General features: G+C 36.7%; 1 protein-coding gene across 1 annotated transcript; it reads right to left on the reverse strand.

Annotated features, from left to right (window-relative positions):
* Nucleotides 1–794: 794 nt before the first annotated feature.
* On the reverse strand, nt 795–19,611 carry BET1 (Bet1 golgi vesicular membrane trafficking protein). The gene is made up of 3 exons (XM_075269887.1): nt 19,413–19,611; nt 13,807–13,863; nt 795–1,505 (listed from the first exon to the last, which is right to left on the reverse strand). Exons 1-3 carry the CDS (start codon nt 19,533–19,535, stop codon nt 1,350–1,352), a joined length of 336 nt encoding a protein of 111 aa, XP_075125988.1. The 5' UTR covers nt 19,536–19,611; the 3' UTR covers nt 795–1,349.
* Between the last annotated feature and the right edge of the window lie 6,793 nt (nt 19,612–26,404).

Here is a 26,404-nt window from a genome sequence, read left to right on the forward strand (position 1 = left end):
CCAAAATACTATATGGATAGGAAAGGCATCCCTTTTTTCTTTTTTTTTTTTTTGCAGTGCTCAGATTTACAGAATTTAAAGAGAAAATGCAATTTTTTAAAATAAATTTAAAGGGTATTTTTAGAAAAGCTTTCACTTAAAGGGATATTCGCTTCTTAAGAAGTCCATAGCATAAAGTATAACTAGCTTGTCAAAGGAGACGTAGCTTATAGGAAAAGGGGTGCAAGTTATCTCATATATATAAAAATGAGTTTGTCTGTCTGTTCTTTAAGTGCGACCAAATGACTGGACCGGTCCTCACCAAATTTGGCACACAGGTACATCAGGTGTCCGGGAAGGTTTTAGACCAGGTCTCAGTTCTCTAGGACGTACTGTTCCTGAGATACAGTATTCCTAAAAAATGACCTCCTTTAGCCAATACAAGCCTGCAAGTCTTTCACTCATATTCCAACTTCCATACGCACGGTCACATGTCACTTATCAGCCAACAGAAGCTCACAGACACTTAGTCTCCACATGCACACAGCTTTACTCCAGGTTATCCCCTATCCCAAATGTCTTTAACGTGACAACCCTTTCAAAGAGAATCTCCTTTAATGGGTTTCCATTTCTTCTCCTCATCAGATTATAGTCTTGGAGGGTCAGACCCCCCCGCCTGAAGCTTTATTGTAGGTTTACATGGGTATTTTCCTTTGAGAACACATATTTTACAGCTTGATCACCCACCTGACATTAGGGGTGGGGGTTTACGTTGCACACATCCTGCCATACACAATGTTACGTCAGTACAGAAATTATCACAGATTAAAGTGCTGTTTAATGTCCATCCAAAATATTAATTTATTACCAATGAATGTTTTATCTTTTGAGGATGGAATTTCCAGGAGGAGGGGGAGGAGGGTTAGAAGGATCCAAGCCTGAAGAGTGTGCTTCCTTCCATAAGGATGAATCCTCTGTGTGACGGTCTCATAATTAGAAAATGATTAACAGAGAGCGTCCCTCCACGGCTTCTCGGATTATTAACTCTTCTGCTGGGAGTCGCCACTTTCATCATCATCGTACGCCTATAGATTTATTGGAATGAACGTCAGGGAACATGAAAGATCCGGGTTACCATGAACCAGGCCGGTCGTAACAGGTCTCAAGTTACAAAAAGGAGAATATGGCCAGCTTCTAGTCAGCGGGGCTCTACGGTGCAGTTATAGGTATGCTCCAGAACGGCGATCTCCAACCGGTTGTGTAACTACAACTCCCAACATGCCCCGAGAGACTAAAAAAACCACTGATCCAGAAAATAATGAATTACTCTCGATATATGTGGCACATAAAAAAAAACAAAAAAAGTCCGATCACCTCAGCTTTATAAACCAGTAAATGACAAAGAACACAAAACAGGCAAAAAGCATCATGTACAAGAAAAGCTTGGCCTGGCTGCCCCGGGAAAGAACCTTCAGTCTGCCCATCGTAGACCCTAAGAGACCGCCGGTGGAATCAAAGTCCGAGTCCTTAAAATATGAATAAATAAGATGTAAATTGTGTCGGAAAGACAAGAAACTGACAATGTACAGATCAATAAAATATCATACATCATTACACAGTCCTACAGCCTACAGCTACTATAATACTGCTCCTATGTACAAGAATATAACTACTATAATACTACTCCTATGTACAAGAATATAACTACTATAATACTGCTCCTATGTACAAGAATATAACTACTATAATACTGCTCCTATGTACAAGAATATAACTACTATAATACTGCTCCTATGTACAAGAATATAACTACTATAATACTGCTCCTATGTACAAGAATATAACTACTATAATACTGCCTCTATGTACAAGAATATAACTACTATAATACTACCTCCTATGTACAAGAATATAACTACTATAATACTACTCCTATGTACAAGAATATAACTACTATAATACTACTCCTATGTACAAGAATATAACTACTATAATACTGCTCCTATGTACAAGAATATAACTACTATAATACCACTCCTATGTACAAGAATATAACTACTAAAATACCACTCCTACGTACAAGAACATAACTACTATAATACCGCTCCTACGTACAAGAATATAACTACTATAATACTACTCCTATGTACAAGAATATAACTACTATAATACTGCTCCTATGTACAAGAATATAACTACTATAATACTACTCCTATGTACAAGAATATAACTACTATAATACTGCTCCTATGTACAAGAATATAGCTACTATAATACTACTCCTATGTACAAGAATATAACTACTATAATACTACTCCTATGTACAAGAATATAACTACTATAATCCTACTCCTATGTACAAGAATATAACTACTATAATACTGCTCCTATGTACAAGAATATAAGTACTATAATACTACCTCCTATGTACAAGAATATAACTACTATAATACTACTCCTATGTACAAGAATATAACTACTATAATACTACTCCTATGTACAAGAATATAACTAATATAATACTGCTCCTATGTACAAGAATATAACTACTATAATACTGCTCCTATGTACAAGAATATAACTACTATAATACTGCTCCTATGTACAAGAATATAACTACTATAATACTACCTCCTATGTACAAGAATATAGCTACTATAATACTACTCCTATGTACAAGAATATAACTACTATAATACTACCTCCTATGTACAAGAATATAACTACTATAATACTACTCCTATGTACAAGACTATAACTACTATAATACTACTCCTATGTACAAGAATATAACTACTATAATACTACCTCCTATGTACAAGAATATAACTACTATAATACTGCTCCTATGTACAAGAATATAACTACTATAATACTACTCCTATGTACAAGAATATAACTACTATAATACTGCTCCTATGTACAAGAATATAACTACTATAATACTACCTCCTATATACAAGAATATAACTACTATAATACTACTCCTATGTACAAGAATATAACTACTATAATACTGCTCCTATGTACAAGAATATAACTAATATAATACTGCTCCTATGTACAAGAATATAACTACTATAATACTGCTATGTACAAGAATATAACTACTATAATACTACCTCCTATGTACAAGAATATAGCTACTATAATACTACTCCTATGTACAAGAATATAACTACTATAATACTGCTCCTGTGTACAAGAATATAACTACTATAATACTACTCCTATGTACAAGAATATAACTAATATAATACTGCCCCTATGTACAAGAATATAACTACTATAATACTACCTCCTATGTACAAGAATATAACTACTATAATACTACTCCTATGTACAAGAATATAACTAATATAATACTGCTCCTATGTACAAGAATATAACTACTATAATACTACCTCCTATGTACAAGAATATAACTACTATAATACTGCTCCTGTGTACAAGAATATAACTACTATAATACTACTCCTATGTACAAGAATATAACTACTATAATACTACCTCCTATGTACAAGAATATAACTACTATAATACTGCTCCTGTGTACAAGAATATAACTACTATAATACTACTCCTATGTACAAGAATATAACTAATATAATACTGCCCCTATGTACAAGAATATAACTACTATAATACTACCTCCTATGTACAAGAATATAACTACTATAATACTACTCCTATGTACAAGAATATAACTAATATAATACTGCTCCTATGTACAAGAATATAACTACTATAATACTACCTCCTATGTACAAGAATATAACTACTATAATACTACCTCCTATGTACAAGAATATAACTACTATAATACTACTCCTATGTACAAGACTATAACTACTATAATACTACTCCTATGTGCAAGAATATAACTACTATAATACTGCTCCTATGTACAAGAATATAACTACTATAATACTACCTCCTATGTACAAGAATATAACTACTATAATACTACCTCCTATGTACAAGAATATAACTACTATAATACTACCTCCTATGTACAAGAATATAACTACTATAATACTACTCCTATGTACAAGAATATAACTACTATAATACTACTCCTATGTACAAGAATATAACTACTATAATACTGCTCCTATGTACAAGAATATAACTACTATAATACTACTCCTATGTACAAGAATATAACTACTATAATACTGCTCCTATGTACAAGAATATAAGTACTATAATACTGCCCCTATGTACAAGAATATAACTACTATAATACTACCTCCTATGTACAAGAATATAACTACTATAATACTACTCCTATGTACAAGAATATAACTAATATAATACTGCTCCTATGTACAAGAATATAACTACTATAATACTGCTCCTATGTACAAGAATATAACTACTATAATACTACCTCCTATGTACAAGAATATAGCTACTATAATACTACTCCTATGTACAAGAATATAACTACTATAATACTGCTCCTGTGTACAAGAATATAACTACTATAATACTACCTCCTATGTACAAGAATATAACTAATATAATACTGCCCCTATGTACAAGAATATAACTACTATAATACTACCTCCTATGTACAAGAATATAACTACTATAATACTACTCCTATGTACAAGAATATAACTACTATAATACTGCTCCTATGTACAAGAATATAACTACTATAATACTGCTCCTATGTACAAGAATATAACTACTATAATACTACCTCCTATGTACAAGAATATAACTACTATAATACTACTCCTATGTACAAGACTATAACTACTATAATACTACTCCTATGTACAAGAATATAACTACTATAATACTGCTCCTATGTACAAGAATATAGCTACTATAATACTACTCCTATGTACAAGAATATAACTACTATAATACTACCTCCTATGTACAAGAATATAACTACTATAATACTACTCCTATGTACAAGAATATAACTAATATAATACTGCTCCTATGTACAAGAATATAACTACTATAATACTGCTCCTATGTACAAGAATATAACTACTATAATACTACCTCCTATGTACAAGAATATAACTACTATAATACTACTCCTATGTACAAGAATATAACTACTATAATACTACTCCTATGTACAAGAATATAACTACTATAATACTACTCCTATGTACAAGAATATAACTACTATAATACTGCTCCTATGTACAAGAAAATAACTACTATAATACTACCTCCTATATACAAGAATATAACTACTATAATACTACTCCTATGTACAAGAATATAACTACTATAATACTGCTCCTATGTACAAGAATATAACTACTATAATACTGCCCCTATGTACAAGAATATAACTACTATAATACTGCTCCTATGTACAAGACTATAACTACTATAATACTGCTCCTATGTACAAGAATATAACTACTATAATACTGCTCCTATGTACAAGAATATAACTACTATAATACTACTCCTATGCACAAGAATATAACTACTATAATACTACCTCCTATGTATAAGAATATAACTACTATAATACTACTCCTATGTAAAAGAATATAACTACTATAATACTGCCCCTATGTACAAGAATATAACTACTATAATACTACCTCCTATGTACAAGAATATAACTAATATAATACTGCCCCTATGTACAAGAATATAGCTACTATAATACTACTCCTATGTACAAGACTATAACTACTATAATACTACTCCTATGTACAAGAATATAACTACTATAATACTACTCCTATGTACAAGAATATAACTACTATAATACTGCTCCTATGTACAAGAATATAACTACTATAATACTACCTCCTATATACAAGAATATAACTACTATAATACTACTCCTATGTACAAGAGTATAACTACTATAATCCTACTCCTATGTACAAGAATATAACTACTATAATACTGCTCCTATGTACAAGAATATAACTACTATAATACTACTCCTATGTACAAGAATATAACTGCTATAATACTACCTCCTATGTACAAGAATATAACTACTATAATACTACCTCCTATGTAAAAGAATATAACTACTATAATACTACCTCCTATGTACAAGAATATAACTACTATAATACTGCCCCTATGTACAAGAATATAACTACTATAATACTACCTCCTATGTACAAGAATATAACTACTATAATACTACTCCAATGTACAAGAATATAACTACTATAATACTGCTCCTATGTACAAGAATATAGCTACTATAATACTACTCCTATGTACAAGACTATAACTACTATAATACTACTCCTATGTACAAGAATATAACTACTATAATACTACTCCTATGTACAAGAATATAACTACTATAATACTGCTCCTATGTACAAGAATATAACTACTATAATACTACCTCCTATATACAAGAATATAACTACTATAATCCTACTCCTATGTACAAGAATATAACTACTATAATCCTACTCCTATGTACAAGAATATAACTACTATAATACTGCTCCTATGTACAAGAATATAACTACTATAATACTGCCCCTATGTACAAGAATATAACTACTATAATACTACCTCCTATGTACAAGAATATAACTACTATAATACTACTCCTATGTACAAGAATATAACTAATATAATACTGCTCCTATGTACAAGAATATAACTACTATAATACTACCTCCTATGTACAAGAATATAACTACTATAATACTACTCCTATGTACAAGAATATAACTACTATAATACTGCTCCTATGTACAAGAATATAACTACTATAATACTACCTCCTATGTACAAGAATATAACTACTATAATACTACTCCTATGTACAAGAATATAACTAATATAATACTGCTCCTATGTACAAGAATATAACTACTATAATACTGCTCCTATGTACAAGAATATAACTACTATAATACTGCTCCTATGTACAAGAATATAACTACTATAATACTGCTCCTATGTACAAGAATATAACTACTATAATACTACTCCTATGTACAAGAATATAACTACTATAATACTACTCCTATGTACAAGAACATAACTACTATAATACTGCTCCTATGTACAAGAATATAAGTACTATAATACTGCCCCTATGTACAAGAATATAACTACTATAATACTACCTCCTATGTACAAGAATATAACTAATATAATACTACTCCTATGTACAAGAATATAACTAATATAATACTGCTCCTATGTACAAGAATATAACTACTATAATACTGCTATGTACAAGAATATAACTACTATAATACTACCTCCTATGTACAAGAATATAGCTACTATAATACTACTCCTATGTACAAGAATATAACTACTATAATACTGCTCCTGTGTACAAGAATATAACTACTATAATACTACTCCTATGTACAAGAATATAACTAATATAATACTGCCCCTATGTACAAGAATATAACTACTATAATACTACCTCCTATGTACAAGAATATAACTACTATAATACTACTCCTATGTACAAGAATATAACTAATATAATACTGCTCCTATGTACAAGAATATAACTACTATAATACTACCTCCTATATACAAGAATATAACTACTATAATACTACTCCTATGTACAAGAGTATAACTACTATAATCCTACTCCTATGTACAAGAATATAACTACTATAATACTGCTCCTATGTACAAGAATATAACTGCTATAATACTACTCCTATGTACAAGAATATAACTACTATAATACTGCTCCTATGTACAAGAATATAACTACTATAATACTACCTCCTATATACAAGAATATAACTACTATAATACTACTCCTATGTGCAAGAGTATAACTACTATAATCCTACTCCTATGTACAAGAATATAACTACTATAATACTGCTCCTATGTACAAGAATATAACTACTATAATACTACTCCTATGTACAAGAATATAACTACTATAATACTACCTCCTATGTACAAGATTATAACTACTATAATACTACCTCCTATGTAAAAGAATATAACTACTATAATACTACCTCCTATGTACAAGAATATAACTACTATAATACTGCCCCTATGTACAAGAATATAACTACTATAATACTACCTCCTATGTACAAGAATATAACTACTATAATACTACTCCAATGTACAAGAATATAACTACTATAATACTGCTCCTATGTACAAGAATATAGCTACTATAATACTACTCCTATGTACAAGACTATAACTACTATAATACTACTCCTATGTACAAGAATATAACTACTATAATACTACTCCTATGTACAAGAATATAACTACTATAATACTGCTCCTATGTACAAGAATATAATTACTATAATACTACCTCCTATATACAAGAATATAACTACTATAATCCTACTCCTATGTACAAGAATATAACTACTATAATCCTACTCCTATGTACAAGAATATAACTACTATAATACTGCTCCTATGTACAAGAATATAACTACTATAATACTGCTCCTATGTACAAGAATATAACTACTATAATACTACCTCCTATGTACAAGAATATAACTACTATAATACTACTCCTATGTACAAGAATATAACTAATATAATACTGCTCCTATGTACAAGAATATAACTACTATAATACTACCTCCTATGTACAAGAATATAACTACTATAATACTGCTCCTATGTACAAGAATATAACTACTATAATACTACTCCTATGTACAAGAATATAACTACTATAATACTGCTCCTATGTACAAGAATATAACTACTATAATACTACCTCCTATATACAAGAATATAACTACTATAATACTACTCCTATGTACAAGAATATAACTACTATAATACTGCTCCTATGTACAAGAATATAACTACTATAATACTGCCCCTATGTACAAGAATATAACTACTATAATACTACTCCTATGTACAAGAATATAACTACTATAATACTACCTCCTATGTACAAGAATATAACTACTATAATACTACCTCCTATGTAAAAGAATATAACTACTATAATACTACCTCCTATGTACAAGAATATAACTACTATAATACTGCCCCTATGTACAAGAATATAACTACTATAATACTACCTCCTATGTACAAGAATATAACTACTATAATACTACTCCAATGTACAAGAATATAACTACTATAATACTGCTCCTATGTACAAGAATATAGCTACTATAATACTACTCCTATGTACAAGACTATAACTACTATAATACTACTCCTATGTACAAGAATATAACTACTATAATACTACTCCTATGTACAAGAATATAACTACTATAATACTGCTCCTATGTACAAGAATATAATTACTATAATACTACCTCCTATATACAAGAATATAACTACTATAATCCTACTCCTATGTACAAGAATATAACTACTATAATCCTACTCCTATGTACAAGAATATAACTACTATAATACTGCTCCTATGTACAAGAATATAACTACTATAATACTGCCCCTATGTACAAGAATATAACTACTATAATACTACCTCCTATGTACAAGAATATAACTACTATAATACTACTCCTATGTACAAGAATATAACTAATATAATACTGCTCCTATGTACAAGAATATAACTACTATAATACTACCTCCTATGTACAAGAATATAACTACTATAATACTGCTCCTATGTACAAGAATATAACTACTATAATACTACTCCTATGTACAAGAATATAACTACTATAATACTGCTCCTATGTACAAGAATATAACTACTATAATACTACCTCCTATATACAAGAATATAACTACTATAATACTACTCCTATGTACAAGAATATAACTACTATAATACTGCTCCTATGTACAAGAATATAACTACTATAATACTGCCCCTATGTACAAGAATATAACTACTATAATACTACCTCCTATGTACAAGAATATAACTACTATAATACTACTCCTATGTACAAGAATATAACTAATATAATACTGCTCCTATGTACAAGAATATAACTACTATAATACTGCTCCTATGTACAAGAATATAACTACTATAATACTGCTCCTATGTACAAGAATATAACTACTATAATACTGCTCCTATGTACAAGAATATAACTACTATAATACTACTCCTATGTACAAGAATATAACTACTATAATACTACTCCTATGTACAAGAATATAACTACTATAATACTGCTCCCATGTACAAGAATATAAGTACTATAATACTGCCCCTATGTACAAGAATATAACTACTATAATACTACCTCCTATGTACAAGAATATAACTACTATAATACTACTCCTATGTACAAGAATATAACTAATATAATACTGCTCCTATGTACAAGAATATAACTACTATAATACTGCTATGTACAAGAATATAACTACTATAATACTACCTCCTATGTACAAGAATATAGCTACTATAATACTACTCCTATGTACAAGAATATAACTACTATAATACTGCTCCTGTGTACAAGAATATAACTACTATAATACTACTCCTATGTACAAGAATATAACTAATATAATACTGCCCCTATGTACAAGAATATAACTACTATAATACTACCTCCTATGTACAAGAATATAACTACTATAATACTACTCCTATGTACAAGACTATAACTACTATAATACTGCTCCTATGTACAAGAATATAGCTACTATAATACTACTCCTATGTACAAGAATATAACTACTATAATACTACCTCCTATGTAAAAGAATATAACTACTATAATACTACCTCCTATGTACAAGAATATAACTACTATAATACTGCTCCTATGTACAAGAATATAACTACTATAATACTACCTCCTATGTACAAGAATATAACTACTATAATACTGCTCCTATGTACAAGAATATAACTACTATAATACTGCTCCTATGTACAAGAATATAGCTACTATAATACTACTCCTATGTACAAGACTATAACTACTATAATACTACTCCTATGTACAAGAATATAACTACTATAATACTGCTCCTATGTACAAGAATATAGCTACTATAATACTACTCCTATGTACAAGAATATAACTACTATAATACTACCTCCTATGTACAAGAATATAACTACTATAATACTGCTCCTATGTACAAGAATATAACTACTATAATACTGCTCCTATGTACAAGAATATAGCTACTATAATACTACTCCTATGTACAAGAATATAACTACTATAATACTGCTCCTATGTACAAGAATATAACTACTATAATACTGCTCCTATGTACAAGAATATAGCTACTATAATACCACTCCTATGTACAAGAATATAGCTACTATAATACTACTCCTATGTACAAGAATATAACTACTATAATACTGCTCCTGTGTACAAGAATATAACTACTATAATACTACTCCTATGTACAAGAATATAACTAATATAATACTGCCCCTATGTACAAGAATATAACTACTATAATACTACCTCCTATGTACAAGAATATAACTACTATAATACTACTCCTATGTACAAGACTATAACTACTATAATACTGCTCCTATGTACAAGAATATAGCTACTATAATACTACTCCTATGTACAAGAATATAACTACTATAATACTACCTCCTATGTAAAAGAATATAACTACTATAATACTACCTCCTATGTACAAGAATATAACTACTATAATACTGCTCCTATGTACAAGAATATAACTACTATAATACTACCTCCTATGTACAAGAATATAACTACTATAATACTGCTCCTATGTACAAGAATATAACTACTATAATACTGCTCCTATGTACAAGAATATAGCTACTATAATACTACTCCTATGTACAAGACTATAACTACTATAATACTACTCCTATGTACAAGAATATAACTACTATAATACTGCTCCTATGTACAAGAATATAGCTACTATAATACTACTCCTATGTACAAGAATATAACTACTATAATACTACCTCCTATGTACAAGAATATAACTACTATAATACTGCTCCTATGTACAAGAATATAACTACTATAATACTGCTCCTATGTACAAGAATATAGCTACTATAATACTACTCCTATGTACAAGAATATAACTACTATAATACTACTCCTATGTACAAGAATATAGCTACTATAATACTACTCCTATGTACAAGAATATAACTACTATAATACTACTCCTATGTACAAGAATATAACTACTATAATACTGCTCCTATGTACAAGAATATAACTACTATAATACTGCTCCTATGTACAAGAATATAGCTACTATAATACTGCTCCTATGTACAAGAATATAACTACTATAATACTACTATGTACAAGACTATAACTACTATAATACTACCTCCTATGTAAAAGAATATAACTACTATAATACTACTCCTATGTACAAGAATATAACTACTATAATACTACTCCTATGTACAAGAATATAACTACTATAATACTACTCCTATGTACAAGACTATAACTACTATAATACTACCTCCTATGTACAAGAATATAACTACTATAATACTACTCCTATGTACAAGAATATAACTACTATAATACTACTCCTATGTACAAGAATATAACTACTATAATACTACCTCCTATGTACAAGAATATACTGTATTTTTCGGACTATAAGACGCAAATTTCGGAGGAAAATGAGGGTGTGTCTTATAGTCCGAATGTGGGGGGAGGAGTGGATTTACAGAATGGCCGCGCTACTGCCACCGCTGGTTTTCTTCAGCGGCAGGAGCGTAGCAATCTGCAGGCCCCGGCAGCTAAGACACTCCCCGGCATCCGCCGGTCTATTACAGCAGATGCCGGGGACTGTCTTAGCTCCCGGGGCCTGCAGATTGTCACGCTCCTGCCGCTGAAGAAAACCAGCGGTGGCAGTAGCGCGGCCATGCTGCAAATCTGCTGCTCCTCCACAGGTCCCGGCAGTCAGTTAGCCCCGGGCCGGTCCCCACCGGCCCCATACCTTTAGTGATGCAGGCTGGCTCCTGCACTTGTATTGCCGTCTATGGGACTTGCAATCAAATGATTGCAGGTTCAAGCCCCCTAGGCGGGGGATATTAAAATAGTAAAAAAAAAAAAAAAACACTTAAAAAAATATAATAAAAAATAAAATAAAAGTTCACCTCCTTTCCCTAGAATACATATAAAAGTATAACATTACTGTGAAACATACACATTAGGTATCCCTGTGTCTGAAAATGCCCGGTCTACTAATATTTTTATGTACAGTGAACGTCAAAATCAAAAGTGCTAAACCGCCGGGTTTTTCTCTCTGTTTTGCCTGTGAATTAAATAAAAGGTGATCTAAGCAATAAACATTTCCCAAAATGGTATAACTAAAAAGTACACCTGGCCCCACAAAAAAAAACGCCCTATACATCCCCGTACAGCTGCAGGGTCTCCTGTCAATGTGGCCTTGCAGCTGTTCCAAAACTACAACTCCCATATATTAAATATTTTACCATTTTTTGCCTGAAAATTTTTTTTTCCCTATTTTTCTCCTCTAAAACCTGGGTGCGTCTTATAGTCCGAAAAATACGGTATATACTATAAGAACATTTGTCCCCACATTTTAAGCCTACCACATTCATAAAAGTGTTATCATAGCAACCAATTACTTAATTTCTATATCTGCTCAGGAAAAAAATGTAATTGTGACTTGATAGGGTGCTATAGTATATTATATAGTATATACTATTATATAGTAGCAGAACTTTTTATTTTTATAGCTTTTCCCCTACATACCTATGGAGTTTCGTAGCCCACCAGGTATCGCTCTACTACATGATCTTACAATTACCTATAGTGCAGTTTTCGCACCAATCCCCAGAACCTGCACCCCCAGAGAGGTCTGAGGACGGGGCTTTTTATGGTCACACTTACTCACCATTTCTCCCAGGAATTTATTGTGGTATTTCACTTCTGTCCCAATATCAATAGAAAGCTAAAAAAAAAAAAAAAAAGAAAAGAAAAAAATTATTCGGGAAGAAACAATTCTAACTTTGACACAATTTGAAAGTATTTTGAAGATTTTTTTTCCCACAGAATAGCGCCCCTCTTGTTCTTAGGTTATGTCTGGTACTGCAGGTATTCACTTGAATGTGTTACAATATCACAGCACAGTGGCGCGGTAAAGACAAATGTATCAGTGGCCACCACGCTGTCCCAGAAACAGATATCACCAAGGTGGCGGGGACAGAAGGAGATGAGTCCACGACACAGTATTTACTGGAGATATCGGTGTAATTTTAGGTGGGATTGCGGTTTTACTGTACAGGGGCCTAAGAAGACAAAGCCTGAAAGTCTGGAAACAACTTGTAATCTTCTCCATCACATGTAATAAGATAGGACTTTACCCGTCCACATCCCTAATCCATAATAACCCACTCAAATCCTTCCGAAATTAGATGTCAATCAAAAAAGTTCCATTGGATTGATGTGTCGTGATATTTGCACATCGCCATCTTCTGCAATCACATTAAAGGGGCTCTCTGCTTTCTACAAGCCCTACTTGTTAGAAGCGTCTCATGACAATAAGCCGGAGCGCAGCGATCAGATGTAATCAGCGAAAGAGTTCAGTTTCCCTGCAGCGCCATCACAGGAGAAATGAAGCATTACATAGTGTCCATTCAAAACAATGGGTTGTGAATGCAATGCAAGAGAGAACAGGTCCTCCAGAGAGAGAAGACAGGTCCTAGAGAGAGAGAAGGGGCAGGATAGGTCCTCCATAGAGAGAGAGAGCAGGGGCAGGACAGGTCCTCCACAGAAAGAGAGGACAGGACAGGTCGTCCACAGAAAGAGAGGACAGGACAGGTCGTCCACAGAAAGAGAGGACAGGACAGGTCCTCCACAGAAAGAGAGGACAGGACAGGTCCTCCACAGAAAGAGAGGACAGGACAGGCCCTCCACAGAAAGAGAGGACAGGACAGGCCCTCCACAGAAAGAGAGGACAGGACAGGCCCTCCACAGAAAGAGAGGACAGGACAGGCCCTCCACAGAAAGAGAGGACAGGACAGGCCCTCCACAGAAAGAGAGGACAGGACAGGCCCTCCACAGAAAGAGAGGACAGGACAGGCCCTCCACAGAAAGAGAGGACAGGACAGGCCCTCCACAGAAAGAGAGGACAGGACAGGCCCTCCACAGAAAGAGAGGACAGGACAGGCCCTCCACAGAAAGAGAGGACAGGACAGGCCCTCCACAGAAAGAGAGGACAGGACAGGCCCTCCACAGAAAGAGAGGACAGGACAGATCCTCCACAGAAAGAGAGGACAGGACAGGTCCTCCACAGAAAGAGAGGACAGGACAGGTCCTCCACAGAAAGAGAGGACAGGACAGGTCCTCCACAGAAAGAGAGGACAGGACAGGTCCTCCACAGAAAGAGAGGACAGGACAGATCCTCCACAGAAAGAGAGGACAGGACAGGTCCTCCAGAGAGAGAGAGAGAGGACAGGACAGGTCCTCCAGAGAGAGAAGACAGGTCCTAGAGAGAGATAAGGGGCAGGATAGGTCCTCCATAGAAAGAGAGGACAGGACAGGTCCTCCATAGAAAGAGAGGACAGGACAGGTCCTCCATAGAAAGAGAGGACAGGACAGGTCCTCCATAAAAAGAGTGGACAGGACAGGTCCTCCATAGAAAGAGAGGACAGGACAGGTCCTCCATAAAAAGAGTGGACAGGACAGGTCCTCCATAAAAAGAGTGGACAGGACAGGTCCTCCATAGAAAGAGAGGACAGGACAGGTCCTCCATAAAAAGAGTGGACAGGACAGGTCCTCCATAGAAAGAGAGGACAGGACAGGTCCTCCATAAAAAGAGTGGACAGGACAGGTCCTCCATAGAAAGAGAGGACAGGACAGGTCCTCCATAAAAAGAGTGGACAGGACAGGTCCTCCATAAAAAGAGAGGACAGGACAGGTCCTCCATAGAAAGAGAGGACAGGACAGGTCCTCCATAAAAAAGAGTGGACAGGACAGGTCCTCCATAAAAAAAGAGTGGACAGGACAGGTCCTCCATAAAAAGAGAGGACAGGACAGGACAGGTCCTCCATAGAAAGAGAGGACAGGACAGGTCCTCCAGAGAAAGAGAGCACAGGACAGGTCCTCCAGAGAGAAAGGACAGGACAGGTCCTCCACAGAAAGAGAGGACAGGACAGGTCCTCCACAGAAAGAGAGGACAGGACAGGTCCTCCACAGAAAGAGAGGACAGGACAGGGTCTCCATAGAAAGAGAGGACAGGACAGGGTCTCCATAGAAAGAGAGGACAGGACAGGGTCTCCATAGAAAGAGAGGACAGGACAGGTCCTCCAGAGAGAGATAGGACAGGTCCTCCAGAGAGAAAGGACAGGGCAGGTCCTCCATAGAAAGAGAGGACAGGACAGGTCCTCTAGAGAGAGATAGGACAGGACAGGCCCTCCACAGACAGACCGGACAGGACAGCTCCTCCAGAGAGAGACAGGACAAAACAGATCCTCTAAAACAGAAATTTCCTTTATAACTGCTCTCCACTTTGGTGAAGAGGATCCTAGATTCACTATATAAAAGTTAATACTATATATACTTGTGATGCACAGCAGGTGTGGACCCCCTGTTTTACCAGTTTGACTATGGTCTACTGCTGAAGGCGTTATCTAAGTGGTCTCCTGGTTTTCATCCTTTAGACGTAGTTCCAGTGTAGGTTCCAGCTGACCCTGGCAGTTTGAGGGACATCACTGCAAGGCATTCAGCGAACAGGCAAGAGCACAGGTACAGGCCAAGGTCAGGGCAGACAGAGTTTGTGCCTAACGGTAAGGTAAGCAGAGGTCAGGGAAGGTGGCACACAATCAGTATGGGAAGTCAAGCAAGAGGTCAGGGCACAGAAAGAGTATGGTAAACCATGAAGTAGTCAGGGCAGGTGGCACAGAATCAATATGGCAGAGGTCAGGGTAGGCAGCGTTGGATAGGAGTCAAACAACAGACAGGTTAACTACAAGACATAGGAAGAGAGTCACTGATGCAGGAACTAGCATTCTAAGAAACTATATTACTCAGGCACTCTCCTATGAGAGAAGCAGCCATATATAGCCTGACAACACACGACATTAACTGGGGACCAATTAGCAGAGAAGCTCAGGCGAGGCAGGAGGAAGCCATATTGGCGGCTGTGCTCAGGCTCGACGGGAGGAAAGATGCCAATGGTCAAGGCTGCCAGTGATATAGCACAGACAGTACAGCAAAGGAACCACTTTGAGCAATTCAGGAGACACTCTGACACGGCTGGTGGTTTGCAGTAAGTTTTATTGTAGGTAAGATGTGCAAACCTTCAGGGCAGTGACATGAGGCCACCTGAGATGTCTCCGGCATTGACTCACAATATCAGCTGGGGACAGTCATAAGTGGAGGAAACAGAGGAGCAAGAACCAGATCATTACTAATATTGATTTAGGACCTGAGCTCTGTACACATGAGACGGGACTATGACCTGAGCTGTATACCGCCACGTAATGAGCTGAGGGAACAGGATAACAAGTCTGTGTAGACCTTCTCAGCTTCACACATCACCTCTAGAGGAAGTCTACAGCCACCAAAATATCTTCTAACCCTCCTATATGTAGTTGTAGGGATGGTTAGTGACATAGCTAGTGGTTATTGACATCTGAAATTAACTATTTGGCGGACCTGGATGGGGGGTGGGGGGGTCTTGGTTGCTTATTTGGTCACCACTTGATGTTCAGATTAGACTTTAGTAGTGGTAAATGTCCTTTAACATCTACAGAGACGTCCCGGAGATTTTAGATGTTATTGGTAGGATCAATGAGGATCTTTGGGTTAGGGTCTGGGCCCCTTCTCCAAAGGAGAAGGTAAAAGGGCATCGCAGTCCCATATAGGACAATGGAAGGATCCTCGTCTTGGCTTGGAGATACACATATCACCAAAGGAAGATGGTGATGCCAAAGAGATACGGTGCACCCATGCCAAGCTCGTTTCGATGAGTGCCACGACACCCCACATCTGGTTCACCTACATCTACTGACCCGCGGTTTCCCAACTACGTTACATCTCACTACTTGTACCAGATGTTCCTCTGACCACACGTCACTGTCCTCCATCTTAGTCCACAGTCCTTTAGAGACGAACTTGGCCGCAACTGGGATTGATCGGTGTCCAACCATTATTTTTACTTTGTGGGGGCAATATAGTATGTGGGGGTGTTAAAAAGGGAACATTATACTGCAGGAGAACCACTGAGAGGACGTTATATCGTGCAGGCATCATTATAATTTACCGGGATCACAATGCATGGGGGCCACTGAGACTGTGTTATACTGTGGGGGGGGATCACGAGGGAACGTCTATGGGTCAAAAAATGAACTGTGTAGAGGCCAGAAGGGGAAGTATATACAGTGAGGAGGCCAGAAGGGGAAGTATATACAGTGAGGAGGCCAACGAGAGGATGGGGAGGTCACAAGTGGACATTATACTGTGTGTGTGGGGGCTTTGAAGTCTATAGGTCACAAGGGGAACAGTATACTGTGTGGGTCCCTAAATGGAGCAATATACGGGGAGGTATATATTATATATACTGAGGACAACACACAGAAAAGATTACGGGTGTGTGAATGGGGCCTTAGGAGGTATGATGAATGACGGGACGGGTGTCATAGGGTATCATGGGATACCGAGGGGACCGAGACAGGCCAAACCAGTGCAATGATAACCCCGATACTCCATACTGAGGACACGGTGGTATATATAAGCCCCACCCATCAATAAGGACCACACCCCTATAACAGAGCACTCAGAAGCAAAGGGGTCCTCCACATCCGAACAGCCTCAATCCATACACCTGAATGGGGCAAATGGACAACCTATAAGGGGTCCTGTGGCTTGAGGACCCACCAGCCTGGGTATCGCGGTATCACATGGTTGACTGTTCAGTCTGAATGGACTCCTATATGCCTTCCCATTTAGGAGGTCGCCCCAATATATGCATGACATTTAGGGAGTGGAGTGGGCAGAGGTGAATCTCTCCGCTATACCCAAACGGTCACGTCTGAGGGTGCAGGTGTTTTACGCTCCCATATGTTCTTGCGGTTACTCAGCACTAGTAAACATGGAGGTGCTGGTGCAATAGAATAGGTCACAGACATGACGTAAGCAGCGCCCATAACTGGGTCAAAAGGCGAAATTAAAGGTTTTGCTACATCCCAATTCCAGGCTCTTAACAATGGTAGACCGCCCCTTTAAGACAGCCTCCAGCTGCTACAGAACCCCCATCAGGCCCACACAGACACCACACGCTGAGGGTTAGACTCCCAATCCCTAAGAAAAAGAGATTTTGTGGGTTTCCCCATTTATGCTTTATCAGCTGTTTAAAACTACAGTTCCCATCATACATTCTCGCCTGTGCCCATTACAGCCAGCACAGAGGCATGACGGGATTTGTAGTCCAGGAACACCTCTCCAGGCTCACAGCTGCTGAGCAGTACGGGGGCCCAGGCGGGTCACTTTTATACTCACAGATTTCAGCGCGCTGGCTTTGGCGCGGAGGCTCTCGGTGAGTTTTTCGTTCTCCTCCTCGTACACGCTGTAACCGCTCATCTCCGGGCGTCCGTCCCGGTGCTTCATCCCTCCCCGGTCCATGCTGGTGCTTGTGCGGCTCCTCCGCGGCTGTCACATCCAACACACAGTGATTACGTGTACTGAACTTCAGAGGCAGCGAAATGAAACCGGCTGTGTACGGCGCGCCGGAGGGTCAAACTACCTCACTTGTCGTTTAGCATGGATATCACATATGAGTATGACTATTGACTGTTTATAGTTTATTTTTATGCAGAATTTTGCTTTATTAGATTCTTCTAGATATTGTAAACTATTATTATTATTATGATTCACAAAAATACAAGGTTTTGATATGCTTATGTCTATGGATCCGGCCAGTTTTTCCTGGTTCAGAGGCCTGGACTCTTTGCTATAGTGATCTATGGTGTTAGGAGTCCCAGAGGCGGAGACTTCTGCCATCAGATCCCTCCCAACTGTCCAAAGACTGAAAAGGGGACAAAATCTGCGGCAATTATAGATGACAAAGCCACGCCGGCAACTGCACCCATTGCCCGTTTGGCCCTGTCCATTCTTAACTATGTCCAGTTTGTGCCCCTAAACTGTATAATGCCCCTTTAGTAGCCCTAACACCCCTCGTGGTCCCCACAGTATAATGTCCTTCTCATTGCGGCCCCCACAGTACATTGTTCCCCAATTAAATAATGTTCACTTCATTGTTGCCCCCATATTACTATGTTCTCCTCATTGCGGTCGTACAGAGCCCTGACCTCAACCCCATCCAACACCCAGGGGATGTATCAGACTGGAGATAGTGAACCGGTCTAATATCAGGGTCTGACCTCTTAGGGGAAATGGCGCTGAATTTGGTGTGGAATCTGTGTCAGATTCAGCACTAAAAATAAAAGCCTCCCATTAACTTCAATGAGTTCCTTTAGCAGAAAAACCCTTGAACCCTTAAATGGTCTTCTGGATAAATAGGCAAAATTCCCACAAACACCTCCAAAATCTTGTGCAGGATATGCACTACGGGGGAAAGGAGTGAGGAGCTACGATGGGACCTACAGGGAGGCCGAGGTATTGTATGCTATGTCAAAAATGTGGACAAATTTTAGATCAGATGAGTTCTAAGTAATTTATCTCATAGTTCAACCCTGGACTCCTTCATCACCCTGGCTGCAGTACAATGATGGGGGTATTGGCTTCCAGGTGGCTCCTGCTTATGTTTGGTGATGTCTGGATGTCCTGGCCAGTATCCCGGGGTCAGCAGTGTTGGGATTGTATCTGCATCTGAACTTTGGGTGGGCAGAATTTCAGTAAAGCAGCACCCTGGCGTTCCTGAGCAATTACTCTATATTTCTTATCAGAGGCCCCAATGAGCTTATTGATAGAGTACCCAAATACTACACCTGTACGACTACCAAATAAACCCATGACCGTGTCTATAAATATTTCACCCCCGCACCATGTCCCATAAGTGTGCAGATTATTAGTTACTATAATAGCGCCATTCTCTCTTGGTTGTTGCTCGCTTGCTCATGCACACGTGCGACCACCTACCCAATCTCCTCCCGGATGAGGCTGCCGGACCCCTGTATGGCTGATAACTGGGAACAGATGGATAGATTTTGTCTCTTTCCTCTCGATCCACACAATGTCTCTATGGGTTGTTTGCGGTATTATTGGTGTTGGGCTTTTCGGAGGTGTATGAGACTTATCACACTATAATAGTAATGGAGCAGACACAGAATTGTTTCCAACAAAGCCTGATTTTTTTAGTAATAATTGTAATTAGAAGGTCAATTATTAGATTATGAAATATCCGAGCCCCGGACTCATGGAGTGTCATCCGGCAGCGCTCAGGAGAGGAAACCTCTGGGGAACCATGGCTGCCGGACGGCCCTTCCCTCTGGGCAGTAAGAGGCTGTGGAGACAAATAGGGAATGTCTTGTTGGAGGTAAAGTCGCCTTTACTAGAGATTATTGAGCGTGAACTGGTAGGAGCTCAATACTGAAGACCCGATTACAGGGGCCAGTAATCGGGCAAGTGAGCGTTTATATCAGCGCTTGCTCCCAACTATTGGCCGGAGTAAAAAGGGCGCCAACCAGCCGATAACAGAGAGACGCTCATTTATTGGCTGATTGGATTGGGGCAACACCATATTTGTGATTATGGATTTTAAATGGGGTCATAAAAGTTCCTGTAAGTGTAATGTCCATGTAGTGTGTGTACACTCACCGGCCACTTTATTAGGTACACCATGCTAGTAACGGGTTGGACCCCCTTTTGCCTTCAGAACTGCCTCAATTCTTCGTGGCATAGATTCAACAAGGTGCTGGAAGCATTCCTCAGAGATTTTGGTCCATATTGACATGATGGCATCACACAGTTGCCGCAGATTTGTCGGCTGCACATCCATGATGCGAATCTCCCGTTCCACCACATCCCAAAGATGCTCCTCTATTGGATTGAGATCTGGTGACTGTGGAGGCCATTGGAGTACAGTGAACTCATTGTCATGTTCAAGAAACCAGTTTGAGATGATTCCAGCTTTATGACATGGCATTGCATTATCCTGCTGAAAGTAGCCATCAGATGTTGGGTACATTGTGGTCATAAAGGGATGGACATGGTCAGCAACAATACTCAGGTAGGCTTTGGCGTTGCAACGATGCTCAATTGGTACCAAGGGGCCCAAAGAGTGCCAAGAAAATATTCCCCACACCATGACACCACCACCACCAGCCTGAACCGTTGATACAAGGCAGGATGGATCCATGCTTTCATGTTGTTGACGCCAAATTCTGAGCCTACCATCCGAATGTCGCAGCAGAAATCGAGACTCATCAGACCAGGCAACGTTTTTCCAATCTTCAATTGTCCAATTTCGATGAGCTTGTGCAAATTGTAGCCTCAGTTTCCTGTTCTTAGCTGAAAGGAGTGGCACCCGGTGTGGTCTTCTGCTGCTGTAGCCCATCTGCCTCAAAGTTCGACGTACTGTGCGGCGTTCAGAGATGCTCTTCTGGCTACCTTGGTTGTAACGGGTGGCTATTTGAGTCACTGTTGCCTTTCTATCAGCTGGAACCAGTCTGGCCATTCTCCTCTGACCTCTGGCATCAACAACGCATTTCCGCCCACAGAACTGCCGCTCACTGGATGTTTTTTCTTTTTCGGACCATTCTCTGTAAACCCTAGAGATGGTTGTGCGTGAAAATCCCAGTAGATCAGCAGTTTCTGAAATACTCAGACCAGCCCTTCTGGCACCAGCAACCATGCCACGTTCAAAGGCACTCAAATCACCTTTCTTCCCCATACTGATGCTCGGTTTGAACTGCAGGAGATTGTCTTGACCATGTCTACATGCCTAAATGCACTGAGTTGTCGCCATGTGATTGGCTGATTAGAAATTAAGTGTTACCGAGCAGTTGGACAGGTGTACCTAATAAAGTGGCCGGTGAGTGTATATATACAGTGTATTAATGTATGTCTAAATATATATATATATATATATATCCATCAATGAATCCTTCATATATAAAACAACTGCAGGCAAGTGAGCCCAGTAATTTATCACCAGATTATAATCCTGTCCCCGGCCGTCCGCATTCATAAAACATCTCGCGCTCCGCTAATCATTTTCACTCCCTTTAGGTCTATACATAGCAGATCTCAAAAATCACATTTCCTTCCCACTCATTTTTTCATGTAATTTTCTTACAGCAAGTCTGACGCTACTGACAACTGTGAATCTAGAATTCTGGATAGAGCTGGGTTATCACTTTTGTGATGTTTTGCATTATATTGCAGTTTGGTGCTGGAAGCAATTGGCGGATTGTCAGAGTTTCTTTGTCAAAAATGTCAAATCAAAGGGATTTTGATTAGAAATGGCACATATTATAGTGCCCCTAGTGGCTGTCCTCCGGCAATGCACATGGAGCTTTTCTTTAGTGGCAGTGTGTACTAAATTCTAGCATTCTATTCATGAGCCTGGAAGGAATGTATGCATATGGGAAAAGAAAGCCTAGCACCACTATAGCACCAGTGCATCCCAACCCAACCATCATCCCCTGTCACCCACAGTGTGCAACTTAACAGATCACCATAATAAGTCTCTCCTAGTCCTATTTGACATACAAGAAATGTCTGCCAGCTCAGCAAACAACTGACAGCAGCAGATACAGAGGCTGCTGATTATACCTAATCTTCTCTGTTGTAAGATCACTGGTTGGATGAAAAAATATACAGATCAATAAAATAACATACATTATTACACAGTCCTACTGCCTACAGCTACTATAATACTGCCCTCTATGTACAAGAATATAACTACTATAATACTGCTCCTATGTACAAGAATATAACTACTATAATACTACTCCTATGTACAAGAATATAACTACTATAATACTACTCCTATGTACAAGAATATAACTACTATAATACTACTCCTATGTACAAGAATATAACTACTATAATACTGCTCCTATGTACAAGAATATACCTACTATAATACTACTCCTATGTACAAGAATATAACTACTATAATACTGCTCCTATGTACAAGAATATAACTACTATAATACTACACTTATGTACAAGAATATACTATAATACTACTCCTATGTACAAGAATATAACTACTATAATACTACACTTATGTACAAGAATATACTATAATACTACTCCTATGTACAAGAATATAACTACTATAATACTACTCCTATGTACAAGAATATACCTACTATAATACTGCTCCTATGTACAAGAATATAACTACTATAATACTACCTCCTATGTACAAGAATATAACTACTATAATACTACTCCTATGTACAAGAATATAACTACTATAATACTGCTCCTATGTACAAGAATATACCTACTATAATACTACTCCTATGTACAAGAATATAACTACTATAATACTGCTCCTATGTACAAGAATATAACTACTATAATACTACATTTATGTACAAGAATATACTATAATACTACTCCTATGTACAAGAATATAACTACTATAATACTACACTTATGTACAAGAATATACTATAATACTACTCCTATGTACAAGAATATAACTACTATAATACTGCTCCTATGTACAAGAATATACCTACTATAATACTACTCCTATGTACAAGAATATAACTACTATAATACTGCTCCTATGTACAAGAATATAACTACTATAATACTACACTTATGTACAAGAATATACTATAATACTGCTCCTATGTACAAGAATATAACTACTATAGTACTGCTCCTATGTACAAGAATATAACTACTATAATACTACTCCTATGTCCAAGAATATAACTACTATAATACTACTCCTATGTGCAAGAATATAACTACTATAATATTGCTCCTATGTACAAGAATATAACTACTATAATACTATTCCTATGTACAAGAATATAACTACTATAATACTGCTCCTATGTATAAGAATATAACTACTATAATACTGCCCCATATGTACAAGAATATAACTACTATAACACTACTCCTATGTACAAGAATATAACTACTATAATACTACTCCTATGTACAAGAATATAACTACTATAATACTACACCTATGTACAAGAATATAACTACTATAACACTACTCCTATGTACAAGAATATAACTACTATAATACTGCTTCTATGTACAAAAATATAACTACTATAATACTGCTCCTATGTACAAGAATATAACTACTATAATACTGCTCCTATGTACAAGAATATAACTACTATAATACTGCACCTATGTATAAGAATATAACTACTATAATACTGCTCCTATGTATAAGAATATAACTACTATAATACTACTCTTATGTACAAGAATATAACTACTATAATACTACACCTATGTACAAGAATATAACTACTACAACACTACTCCTATGTACAAGAATATAACTACTATAATACTGCTCCTATGTACAAAAATATAACTACTATAATACTGCTCCTATGTACAAGAATATAACTACTATAATACTACTCTTATGTACAAGAATATAACTACTATAATACTACTCCTATGTACAAGAATATAACTACTATAATACTACTCCTATGTACAAGAATATAACTACCATAATACTGCTCCTATGTACAAGAATATAACTACTATAATACTACTCCTATGTACAAGAATATAACTACTAGAATACTGCTCCTATGTACAAGAATATAACTACTATAATACTGCTCCTATGTACAAGAATATAACTACTATAATACTACTCCTATGTACAAGAATATAACTACTATAATACTGCTCCTATGTACAAAAATATAACTACTATAATACTGCTCCTATGTACAAGAATATAACTACTATAATACTACACTTATGTACAAGAATATACTATAATACTACTCCTATGTACAAGAATATAACTACTATAATACTACTCCTATGTACAAGAATATAACTACTATAATACTACTCCTATGTACAAGAATATAACTACTATAATACTACACTTATGTACAAGAATATACTATAATACTACTCCTATGTACAAGAATATAACTACCATAATACTGCTCCTATGTACAAGAATATAACTACTATAATACTGCACCTATGTATAAGAATATAACCGCTATAATACTACCTCTTCGGATAATGTTATTACTGATAGAGATTCAGGTAAGAGAAGTTTTACATTTGACTGGCGGTTTTCAGGGCTGACATTTCACTTGCTATAATTACCATGTTTGTGCTGAGTGCTTTCGCGCTATTATTACTGTACACTTTCATACAGATTACCTCGCTGACCCCCATCTGCAGAGCGTCCATGATGGATCTGACAAATATGAAAAGTATTTTTCCTCTGATGGTTAGGGAAATCTTGCAGAGACGAGAGAGGATTTGTGTAAATGTTACTGACCTTTGATAAATCAAGAAGAAAGTGAAAGATATTGGAAAAGGCTTAAAGACAT

This window comes from Leptodactylus fuscus, chromosome 4 (assembly GCF_031893055.1).
Source record: "Leptodactylus fuscus isolate aLepFus1 chromosome 4, aLepFus1.hap2, whole genome shotgun sequence".
Lineage (NCBI taxonomy): Eukaryota > Metazoa > Chordata > Amphibia > Anura > Leptodactylidae > Leptodactylus > Leptodactylus fuscus.